At 36.0% G+C, this 12,723-nt stretch overlaps 1 protein-coding gene across 3 annotated transcripts in view; it reads left to right on the plus strand.

Annotated features, from left to right (window-relative positions):
• The window catches only part of lpgat1 (lysophosphatidylglycerol acyltransferase 1), a 63,828-nt gene that overhangs the window by 18,520 nt on the left and 32,585 nt on the right, over window positions 1–12,723 (plus strand). For all 3 annotated transcript variants that reach the window (XM_049485056.1, XM_049485057.1, XM_049485060.1), the window contains exons 3-5: window positions 437–555; window positions 10,209–10,304; window positions 10,947–11,226. In XM_049485056.1, the coding sequence (XP_049341013.1) occupies window positions 437–555; window positions 10,209–10,304; window positions 10,947–11,226 (495 nt within the window). The remainder of the gene's footprint in view (window positions 1–436; window positions 556–10,208; window positions 10,305–10,946; window positions 11,227–12,723) is intronic.

Below are 12,723 nucleotides of genomic sequence, written 5' to 3' on the forward strand. Positions count from 1 at the left end.
TCGTCTTTGAACACCTGTTGACTGTAAATGTGTGCTCTTTGTTGTTTGCATTCATTATTATTACCATAAAAAATTATAGCCATTATATTATATTGCATTATATATATTACATTATATTTTATTCCCAATATTATAATGGCACTGATTACTGATAATACAAGAGCATAACAATGCAAATACAGCCTTTCAAAGAAAATTGACTTTTAATTATTGTGAGTTTTCAGACATTGGAATTAAACTGTACCTTTAAGCTTGAAAGGAAAAACAATGGGCAATATTAAGCCAATTAAGAATGAGGTCATGTATGTTTATTGTACAAAAACACAATGTAATACATCTGTTTAAATTTATTTTATGATTGATTGGTTGTGATATATAGCTGTTCTTGTTTCTGCACTGTATTAATGTGTGTTATGTGCATGTTATTTTTCCTCAGTGACGGAATGGGGGGATGATGTAAGGCCCATATCTGAAGATGAAGCGATGGTCATTGTAAACCATCAAGCTACTGGAGACGTTTGCACTCTAATGATGTGCCTACAGGACAAGGGCACGGTAAGCTGTCCTGATTTTGATTGGTTTTATCTGCATCTGTCGGACATGTGCTTTTGTTAGAAGAGTAATTATTTATTTATTTATTTATTATTAATGTTATTGTTCATATTATTATTATTTATTTATTACAGTTTTGTAAGTGAGCGTTTAGTCCTCTTTATAATAAAACCGTAAAACTCATGTCATCCCCTACACTTCCTGTAGTGTAATACAGTCTGTCAGAATGACGATGTTAATCAAATAAACATTATAGATAGAACAAACTAGAGAAGCCTTAAAACAAACAGAATATTGGCAGATTTGATCTCACTAATTTACCATCCTAACAGAGAGGTGGATGTTTATTACCAAAAGATGTCTAAAGACTCATATTGTGTATTACGTTCAGTATGTGATTCTATTAAACAGGTTTTTAAAGAATATAAGCATTTCTGGTTGTAGCAAAGTTGACCGTCTGGAGACGGAAAATTACGTATTTTTAGATTGCTTGGGCCTAATGTACGGAGTGTGGTTTTGTATCATCTAGTATCTGTAGTAACTGTGTTTGTGTTGTGTTTAATATTCTGTCCTGCAGCTGCTGCCAGTTCTTAGCTCTAACTCGTACATTAGCTAATGCACAGATATGCTTGTTGCCTGAACGTGTGCAACTACAGAGGTTTGCAAATAGGCAGAAGTGTGCGAAATTCAATGAGTGTGTGGGAGTGCCGCCCAGAGAAGGTTCAGATATAGGCCTGCTGACGCTCCAGATGGAAGATGGCCAAAAAGCCAGAATGAAATTAACATTTGGTGAACTTTGTCAAAGCTATGTTTGCATTGTGTTTCCGAAATGCAGTGTATCACACTATATTGCAGTGTACCATGTAGTCATTAGGTCAAGACTAACATTTTACGATTAACATATTAGCTGGTAGTGTGCAATATTATTAGAATATTGGAGTTATATAATGAACACTGACCTTCATTCTCTGGGCACAGTGCTTGTAGTTATAGTAAGGTTTTACTTTTTCTTTTTTTTTTTGCTTTAAACGAAGTGACATAGTTAATAAGTGCACATTTTATTGCTAGAAAAGTGTTGTAGTGGTTAACAGCAATAATAATGCCGTTTGTCATTATGGGTAATGTCTAGGTGTGTGTGAATATGATGCAATATTACTATAATATTTGTGCACTGGGAAATGCTTGACACTGATTTATTTAATGTTCTGACCTGGACTCCAGGTAGTTTTGTGATATTGACTCAATGAGCTGGTGGAGCTGATAAGTGCACAGAGTTGAATGTTTGTTTGCCCGTTCCTCTGGTCACCCTGATCGCTTCTGCATGTGTAGTGTTTGTTGTTCTGGGATGTGTTGTATTACGTGAGCTGGATCACCCCCTGGGCTCTCAAAAAAAACCCCTTTGTTTAGTTACTGATCAACCAACACTTTTTAAGGGTTCTTACAGTTACTATAAAGTTAAAGGCAAAAATATCACACTACTTAGATATTTTTTTATGTGTTTAATTTATCACACAATTCTGATTCAAATTCAGAGAAAATGCTCTAATGGTGTTTTTAAAAGTGCAAAACTACAATATATGACATTGTACGATGTGATCAAAATACACTGGATAAAGCAGTCATGCGGCCTCTGTAATTGTGTTTAATTGTTTTTACAGCAGACTGTATTTCTTTAGTCAAGACTGATAGTCTTGAAACCAAACCAACAAATGACACGTTTTTGGGGGGGGGGGGATTAAATTGCACACATACGGTAACTTGTGCAACAGGTTTTATTGTGATATTATAATTTATTCAATTGTGTTGTTTTTAATATAATGATATTTATAATATTTCCCAGCCCTACACCACTTCATCTACTAATCCAGGTTTATATATACGTGTATATATATATATATATATATATATATATATATATATATATATATATATATATATATATATATATATATATATATATATATATATATATATATATATATATATATATGCAGCATTGGCTTTAGTAAAGAACTCTTGGAGAACCCTTTTTTTGTTTTTTTTGTAGTACAGTAGTCAAAAAAGATTCAGTTCAGATATCAAGCTTTGAGAAGTCAAACCTGAAAAATCACAATCAGCACTAGTAAGGGTGTACATAAAATATGTCTGCCTCACCTCAGTTTCTGCCTCACTTTCAGTTTTGTAAAGAAAAACTGGTGTTGTTCGGACTATACCTATTGAATTACATTAACAGTGCTTGTTATACTGAATTAATGGAATAGCTGTCTCTGTTATTTCTTAATGATGTCCTTTGGATTCCTCTGTATTCACATTAGCACTGCAAAATCTCTGGTTCAGCAGCTCAGAGTGCTGAAGCTTTAAATCCAAACGCTGTACCTGTCAGTGTGAAAATGTAATTTGCTTCAGACAGTGTCTGAGGAAAAACTGGTCAGATTGGCCTCTACCACACACTCAGATAAGGGCAGATTAAAAGGTGGTGGCTTTCTAACTTTCCTACAGTTGAATGCACATGATTCATAAGACGCCAGCCCTTAGTGTCTCACGAATAAGGCGTAACTGTACCTAGACTTTAAACTTAGCCAGTAAATGCTCTTTCATTTTAGTACAGTTAGCAAGCTAGCATTGGCAAACGTGTTAGCCATGAACAGTAAAAACACAACATAATCATAATTATATCAGTTTTATACTGATTACTGCAACAAGCACAGTGCTGTACACACAGTCATAGCAACACAAGTATTAACGTGCTGTGGTTGGCACCAATGGGATGATTTATATGTTCAGCTTCACTCCACGATTAACTTGGAGATTAGCAGGCTTGCTAATGTGCTCACCATACACACTAAAATCACACAGGTAAAAGGCTGCACATTAGCGGTGCCCTAAAAAAATTGGTAATGGTGTGTTTATTAATATGAAAAAAATATTTTTTATATTTAAATGTTATATTTATTGTAATTATGGCAGTTTCTAGCATTCAGCAGAAACCAAAAAACTGTATTTTGTAAACAATATACTTACCAAGACTCTGTTTTTGTATTAAATAATAATAATGTAACATACAAATAATTACCAAAAATACTGCAGAATGTGTAGTGCATGTACTAATGTTTTAACATGAACAGTTTAAACACAGTAAATGGCAAACCGAATACAAAAGGCAAAAGCTTAAGTCTGCTTTCGAGACAAAATACTGCTATTAATACGATATGGATTTTTAAAATAATGATGATGACACTGTGTCCCAATATGTTGTGTACAATATGGTATGGCACACACCTACTACACATGCAGTGTCTCTACTTTGTTAATTTCTGTAATTTAAAGCAACATATTTCTATGTAAAGACTGCTAAAAATAGTGTATCATTCCCTTTGGTTTCCTCATTCAAGAATTGGTGCTTGCATGTCAGAAGTTATCAACATTTGAACTGGATTGATAGAATTGGATTGTTTTGATTGGGTTATACTAGAGTTTTGCGTACAACATGTATTCACTCTAGTCAAGTCAAGTCCTGTGCACAGTTGCTTACTGTGGCAAATCATTCAAATTAATTGCAATTTCTTTGTGAGAATTTGCTGACAAAAGCTTGTTTGTTTGGACCTTTACTCTGTGTGATCTTCACTTTAATTAGCTGTCTAATTTGTGACATGCCATTTCCAAACCACTGCTCATAGCTCTAGTTTACCACAACATGAAATTGTCTTTCACTCCAGCTGTAGTTTATGTTTGGTGCCTGAAGTTATTATTTACTTATTTAGTTTTGAACTAAAGCTACAAAGCTAATGTAGCCAACAAATAACACAAGTACTTACCCCTCCCATTAGCTTGGTTATATCTGAATACGTGAATAATTTTACCATTCACACTTTACACTTTGTAAAACATAAACTCCAAACTTGTAACATGAACTAAAAGTATTAAAGTATTAAAGTACTAAAGTCTAACTAAAGTATTAAAGTCTAACTAAAGTGCAGACTTTAAGATGGCTGCTGCTATTTTTTAGCTGTTACATTATTCTTTTCATGTTTCAGGGGGAAAATGTGTGTTTTACACATGTGTTTAGCAACATGCTAATGGTTAGGTTAATGGTTAAGTTTCCAGTGCTTGTGAGCTACATTAGCCTCAGCGCTCCAGTGCAAAGCTAAAGAAATTAAGTGTGATTTTTGCCATTCAACCTTTAACCATCCTGCTAGAACTGTTATTTTTCTGTCATTAAATGTGAGAGTTGTCATGTTTAATGGCTGAATGTTAGCATATCAGATAAAGTAGAATTCTTGAAATGTGAAACATGCCATACCAATTTTATCTCAGATTAAACACTGTGTTCTTTTACCAGTTGTGTGAATGTCATGGGTGTAAAGCGCAGAAATATGGTACACATCTGAATTCACCCAGCACACATATACTGCAATACTAATTGTACCAGAAGATTTTTTTTTTTTTTTTTTGCATAATTTGAGTCTGAGGTGTAAGTTAAAGTCTTTGCTGTAGGCTCTGTCCTTGGCCCATGTTTAGCTAAGGCTGGACCTAGCAGGACCTGCTGTGTATGTATGAAGTAGCAGGAAAAACTTTTAGTTTAAAGTAACTCCTCTACATTACTACAACATTACCAATTATTAATAAATATTTGCTTAAAATATCGGCAGCATGGTGGGCATATGGTCTTTTCTGTTTAATTGCAGCAAAAATAGATGTAATCGTGTTACTGTGATGCTATTTGTGTGAGCAGTATAAACGGGCACACTACATGTTCATGCTTATGCCCTTAAAAACTTAAAGACTTGCAAGTTATTTAGACCTTTTAGTACTCGCTAGTACTGAGTCATTTTGGTCTGTGCCTTTTTGGTATTGAATTTCGATACCCAGCCCTACCTTTTATTGGCTATCTTTTGACTGTGGCTGATAAATGTTAGACTGCCCTGTAATTTATCAATCATTTATGCATTTATTTCTTTTTTCACTCAGAAAATATCTAACCTAATATGCTGTTAATTGTCAGAAACAAGAGGTGAATTGCACTTAAGTTGATGACCAGTGGTAGAAAAGTAAAAAAAATAAAAATCTTGCCAAGAATGAGAAGCATTCTAGGAATTTATGTTGGCGTCACTGTGTGTAGTAGCGTTCGTGCAAGAACTATCACAGGCATGCACATTTAGAAAAGATATGAGCTGATGTTCTCTTGATTTCCACCAGTGAAATCAAGGAAAGGCTGCCCACGTACAACTGCTGTTTATGGCTTTTAAGCATAGCTAGTACAGAAAAAGCCCAAGGCTGGTGAATAAATACAGTTTAATGCAGGGATTGTGAACAAGTACACAGTTTAATTTACAGCATGCCTGAAAGTGTGTAAATTCATGCAACATGACCTCTGAAATCAAGAGTAATATAGTAATATAATAAGGTAATTGTTCCTCTTCATTGTAGTAATAGTCACTAATCCTCTGGAAAGATGATGATGAAATGATGAAACACTGTTGTGTGGATGATATGATTGCATTCGTCCACATGACAACCCAGTTCTGGGGTCTATGTACCCCTCTAGCTCATGTTTGGCATGTTGCCCTACTTGTGGATGGATACATGGAAATGTACATTTTCTTACAGTTGTGGATTTGTACAAAAGTAATAGCAAACGCAAAATCTAAATAAATAAATAAATAAATAAACAAACAAACAAACATTTTGCTTAATAGGTTGAAGTGGATCCTTTTTTTTATATATACAGTTATTCCCTATTATAGAAGTATTATTCAGAGGTGCTGAAATAACCTTTCAGTACAACCATTTAGTTGAGAAATGCACAAATAATACACATTTGCACTGGCTTTAATAACAAACCAATAAAGCGTTTAAATCCTCATTTTATGGGCTGTGCAGAAGTCTGGACATCCTAGCCATTAGGGCTGTGTTTAGGCAAATAACTAGTGATACCATACGTATCATGATAAAGCAGTTACGATTCAAATATGTTGCAATAATTACATTACATTACATTACATTTGGCAGACGCTTTTGTCCAAAGCGACTTACAATATTGAAGTGCAAATAATAGAAGAGGTTAAGTACAAAAATAATAGAAGTTAAAAATAAAGCATCTATAGATAGGGCCTTAAGGAGGTCAGAGGGAAATAATGGGATAGAGGAGTAGAGAAGAGGAAGAAGGAGATGAGGTTAGAATTAGTTAGTTTGTTAGAGGTGTTAGGAGAGTAAGTGCTCTTTGAAGAGCTCTGTCTTCAGGAGTTTCTTAAAGATAGCGAGAGATTCTCCTGATCTGGTAGTGGAAGGTAGTTTGTTCCACCATTGGGGAACTCTGTATGAGAACAGTCTGGATTGCTTTGTGTGAGTGTTTGGCAAAGCGAGGCGACGTTCATTGGAGGAGCGCAGCGGCCGGGAGGTAGCGTAAGCCTTCAGGAGCGAGTGCAGGTACTGTCATCACCTTGTAGGCGATTGTAAGCGCTTTGAATTTGATGCGAGCAGCAATCGGTAGCCAGTGGAGCTCAATGAGCAGCGGAGTGACATGTGCCCGTTTTGGTTGGTTGAAGACCAGACGTGCTGCTGCATTCTGAATCATCTGTAGTGGTTTTACTACACAGGTCGGGAGGCCAGTTAGTACGGCATTGCAGTAGTCGAGGCATGAGATTACCACAGCTTGTACCAGGAGTTGGGTGGCCTGTTGCGTCAGAAACGGTCGAATTTTTCCGATGTTGTAAAGCGCAAAGCGGCAGGATCGAGCAACTGAGGCCACATGGTGCGTGAAGAGAAGCTGGTCATCAACCATGACACCCAGGTTCCTAGCAACCTTTGTCGGTGAGAGAGAGAGAGAGTCGATGGTTATGGCAAAGTTGTGTTGAATAGAAGGTTTTGCTGGTATGACCAGAAGTTCAGTCTTTGAGAGGTTTAGTTGGAGGTGATGTTCCTTCATCCATGCGGATATGTCTGAGAGACACTGTGATATTCGTGCAGAGATTGAGTGATCATCTGGTGAGAACGACAGGTATAGCTGAGTGTCGTCAGCAAAGCAGTGGTAGGAAAAACCATGTGTGCGGATAACCCGACCTAGAGAGGTGGTGTATACTGAGAAGAGAAGAGGTCCCAGGACCGAACCCTGGGGAACCCCAGTGGGTAACGAGTGGGCTGGGGACAGCCGTCCTTGCCATGACACCCTGAACGAGCGCCCAGTGAGGTACGATCTGAACCATGACAGCGCATTGTCTGAGATCCCCATGTTCGAGAGTATAGTTAGGAGGAAGTCATGGTTGACTGTGTCGAAAGCAGCCGAGAGGTCCAGCAGAATGAGCACTGAGGACTGTCCTGCAGCTCTAGCAGTTTTTAACGCTTCTGTCACAGACAACAGAGCCGTCTAATGTATCGCTGTAAGCAAAATAGTAAAATATGAATAAAAGAAAAGTTAACTTTTTACCCATTAAGAACAGTGGGATCTATGTAGTGATGTACAGCACTGAACTTTTCGTGGTTTGAGTTTAAACACAACACAAAATGAACTACTTTCTGACAACAATCTTAAGATGTGAACTTCTAATTTAAAGTCAATAGTATGTTTGAGAGTCGCTGCAGCATTGCATTTTTTTACACCCCTCCAAAGCATTGCCTCTCCAAAGCATTTCTACAGTGCATAATGTTAGAAAATATCAACTCAGGTAAAATGTGGAGGTCAAATAAGCAGGGAACTCTTAGAGAGATCTGCTCATATGCTGACAAAACAGGCAAATCAGAGCCAAAAACCTGATAAAAACATATTGTAGAAGTTAAGCGTGCTGGTTCATGTTCAGCTATGAAACCATACAAACATAATCTTTACAATCTTCAAATTTGGTCAAGCATGTCAGGAAAATTTACCTGTTCGGCTCATTGCACATGTCCCTAGAAGCCAAGCTAACCTGTGGAGCAACAGACCTGTTTAGCACTCAAGTCTCATTGTTTAATTATGAACGGCCAGTTGGAGACTCACGTTTCTTGCCTTTGCTTCTCTCTCACTCTTAGCAGTGAAATCATCCAGCAGCTAAAGACTGAAGGCCAGTGCATTTAAATAAAGATTTTTATTTGACTACAATCAGAAAATAAAACTATAGTAGAGTTTTTAAGCATGTTGTAAAATAAATCAGGAAGTCAGGGCTGTTTTACAGTAAATGCGGGAGACGTTAGCTGCTCATTCATGTAGGTTATGATCAAGACAGTTTAGGACTTTTTAATGTGTTCACTCAATCACAGGGTATCTGCAGATCTTTAAAAAGCTACAGACAGTAAATACCAATTTAGTTTTATTTGGTGCATTGCATTTTGCAGTTTTTAGATTCTGTATGCGTACTGTATTAATTTGTTTATGCAGTATTATGAGAGTCGCAGTTTTCATGTATGTTCATTTAATGTAGGGATTGGATAAATCCAGTTTTGCACTGGACTCTATTTTCAGTGTATGGACCCAAGGAGACTTCAGTGTTGTTTGTTTGTTTGTTTATTAAAAATTTAGCTTTGTCTGGAAATACAGGAATCACTCAGTCTGTTGGCTTGTAAACACATGCACATTATATACACACTTATCAAGTACTTCAGTAGGCCAACTATGTGGCAGCAGTGCAGTGGAGTGCCTAAACTCAAGCAGATATGGTTTAACATCTTCAGGTAATGCTCACATAAAAAATCGTCTTCTCAGTGATTTGAGTGTGTAATGATTTTTGTCAGATGGGCTGGTTTGAGTATTTTTAGAACGAGTTCACTCAGAATGCTGTAATGAAGCAGAAACAGCCAGTGAGCATCAGTTTTACAGACAAGATGTCAATAGAGAATAGCCAGACAGCAAAAAAGCAATTCAGAAGACAGCAGAGGTTTGTGACAGACTTGTGTCAGCTTAGAACAGAAAGCTGAGGCTGCTGTGTAAACAGTCTCTCCAGAACTAGACATTTAAAGGCTAAAGAAATGTAGCTTGGTTTGATGAATCTTGATTTCCACTGAGACACACTTTGATGCCAACATCAGGAATCCATAGATCCAACTTTCCCTGCGTCAGCAGCCCACAGGTGGCTGTGAATGTTTTCCTCGCACACTTGCCTCCATTAATACAGTCAATAATCACTTAAATGTCACAAGTCACAAATCTTTCATGTTGTTACTGATCATGTGCAGATTCAAGGGATGGAACATTACATTACAGTCATATGAAAAAGTTTGGGCACCCCTATTAATCTTAATCATTTTAGTTCTAAATATTTGGGTGTTTGCAACAGCCATTTCAGTTTGATATATCTAATAACTGATGGACACAGTAATATTTCAGGATTAAAATGAGAAAATGTGCAATATGCATTAAACCAAAATTTGACTGGTGCACTAAACTAAAAATGATTAAGATTAATAGGGGTGCCCAAACTTTTTCATATGACTGTATATTGTACTGAATCACATTGATGTGATGTGCTTCTAATGTTTTCCTTGTGACCAGCAGGTCTGATCTAAGCACAGCTTGTTACAAATAGCGTACATTTATAGTGTCATGCTTTAATAAACTGGAAATAAAAACATATTTACCACATTAAACATAAATTTTCTTTATTACATTTTGAAATACAACCCTTTGGTTTTCAGTGAAGTGTTGTGAAAACATGTTATGTGCTTTATTAATTGTGTTGTTTCTCTAGGTGGTGCGGAAGATGATGTGGTTAATGGACCATGTGTTTAAATACACTAACTTTGGTGTGGTGTCAATGATCCACGGAGATTTCTTCATTAGGCAGGTAAGGTCAATCACAATGCAGCCTGAGATTTTAACTTTTTTTGGTGCTTTTCTAAAACGATAAAAAAAAAAAATTATGAACAGACACTAACCAGGTTCTGTGGTAATACACCAGGTTATTATATAGCTGTTATTAGGTGTGTATGTTTAGCATCAATAATTTATTACATTACGTTAAGAAATTTAAATCTTGCTGTTCACTCTGAAGAGTTACCTTCATACAACAAACAAGGGACACCCCTTGCTGTCACTTGGGACTAAAATACCATTACACATGTTACTGACTGAGAAGTTTCCCAGACATAAAACAGGGAGAGAAGGAAACATACTTACACTTACACATGATTTATTAAGAAAAACAAAAACAAATATAACACAAATATACAGTGCTGTTGTGTAATAAATACATTGATATGCAAAGTTATTCAAAAACTTGGTTGCGCTGTTCTTGTATAAGTAAAGATTATATCTATACTGTTAACAACTTTAAACAATGTAGCTTGTTACCTTCATGTGTATTGTTGTCATTTTAAGAATGCAGTAATGCACTGTATGACTCTCTTAAAGCAGTTAAACACAGAATTTGTGTTTTTTATGTGTGTAATTTATTGTACAGTTACATATTATTGTGTTTCTTCCACAGGGTAAAGCCCATCGAGACAAGCAGCTTGTTTACCTAAAGAGTCACCTGGACAAGTTTTACTACAGCAGGGACAGAAAGTGGATTGTGTTGTTTCCTGAAGGGGGCTTCCTGCGGAAGCGGCGGGAGACAAGCCAGTCGTTTGCCAAAAAGAACGACCTGCCGTATTTGACCCATGTGACACTGCCACGTCTGGGGGCCACTCAGGTTATCCTGAAGAACCTCGGCCCGCAGCAGGAGAACGGCACACTGGGAACAGACGGAGGACCACCCAATCAGAGCGGTAATAAAATCCTGTGTTTTCATTTCAAATCCTTTGGTGTGGGATTGATGTGTCATTTAATATACAGAGTGACAATTTATCAACATTTAATATTCATATTATGTTTCGAAAGTTTTTCATGTCTTTAAAAAAATGTGGCAGAAATCTGGATCTATAATGATTCATATTGAATCATTGATTAAATTGGATTGTAATTCTTCACATAATTTCCCAAAATACTTGAAATATTAAGAAAAGCCTTAAAAAATGGATTAAATTTTTTTTAAATATTTACTTTTACTTGCTAGATATAGTTCAACATTTACAAAATAACAAAATGATGATATGACAAACTTATGTAATAAAAAAAATAATAGTTAATTCAGACAGAGGTGTACATTTTTAGATTCAGATGACTCTCATTGTTTAGATTGGTATGATCTGCCAGGTTTGTTTGTCTGTAAATTGTTTAAAAATGTTTGCTCTTCCTGATGCTTCGTGGACTTTGTCTGGGTTCCTCTATCAAAGTGCTTTTCAGATAAATGATGTGAACTTCCCTCTTGGTGTTTATAGATAGTTAGTCATCTACTGGGCAGGGCAGCTGAACTTCCCTTCAGCCCAGATCTCTTAAACAATAACTGGTCAATCAGTTACTGTACTTCCTCTAAAACTGAACTTTGTACAATAGACCTTGGATGGTGTTGTAATATTACAACCTAGTAATGCACTGAATACCATTACTGATAAAACTGTTAACCATTTTAGTGCCTAATTGTGGTTTAATGCTCTTAAGCTGTTGTCACATTTGTTTCTATTTAAATTATACCCAACTTACCACAACTTATGTGGTGTTTTTGTCATGCAAAAATCTTGTACCTAAATTTTTCTCATTTTCACTTTTGGACATAATGTAAATCTAGCCTTTACACTGTGATAAAACTTGTGATGAAGGACGAATGGACCAAGAAAAAAGCTTCAAAATTACTTGGAATAAAATCTCATAATATTGATTTACACTGATTGATTTACTAAATTCACACTCAATCTGTCACAACGGTAATTGAGATGACAATGAATTACTAAGGTGCAGCAGTTCATAAGTGTCTGTAATAAGATCTGTTGAAACTCTTAAAAGTTTTTTTTTTTTTACTCATTTAAACATATACAATTCATTACATTTTCTGAGTCAAATATTAAGTGACACAGTGTAGGTATACTTTTAAACAGACAGGTCTTTAGCATAATAAACAAAGCAGTGTGTTTCTGTCGCTCTATGCCCTTTCGTCTCTCTACACTCTTCTATGGGCAAATACTTTTTTTTCCCCTCATAATCCAGCTCTCTAAATGCTCACTATTTTTATTTTTTTCCCACAATGTATACCGTTAAATTGTAATGACAGAATACTGATTTACTTTATTTTGACTTGATGTGTTAAAATTATGTCACCTTTTATCAGAATAATTCCATATCCTCATGTGAAAATGTGAAATCATCTACCAAATGTGTCCATCTACCAA

The sequence above is a fragment of the Astyanax mexicanus genome, chromosome 1 (genome assembly GCF_023375975.1).
Source record: "Astyanax mexicanus isolate ESR-SI-001 chromosome 1, AstMex3_surface, whole genome shotgun sequence".
Lineage (NCBI taxonomy): Eukaryota > Metazoa > Chordata > Actinopteri > Characiformes > Acestrorhamphidae > Astyanax > Astyanax mexicanus.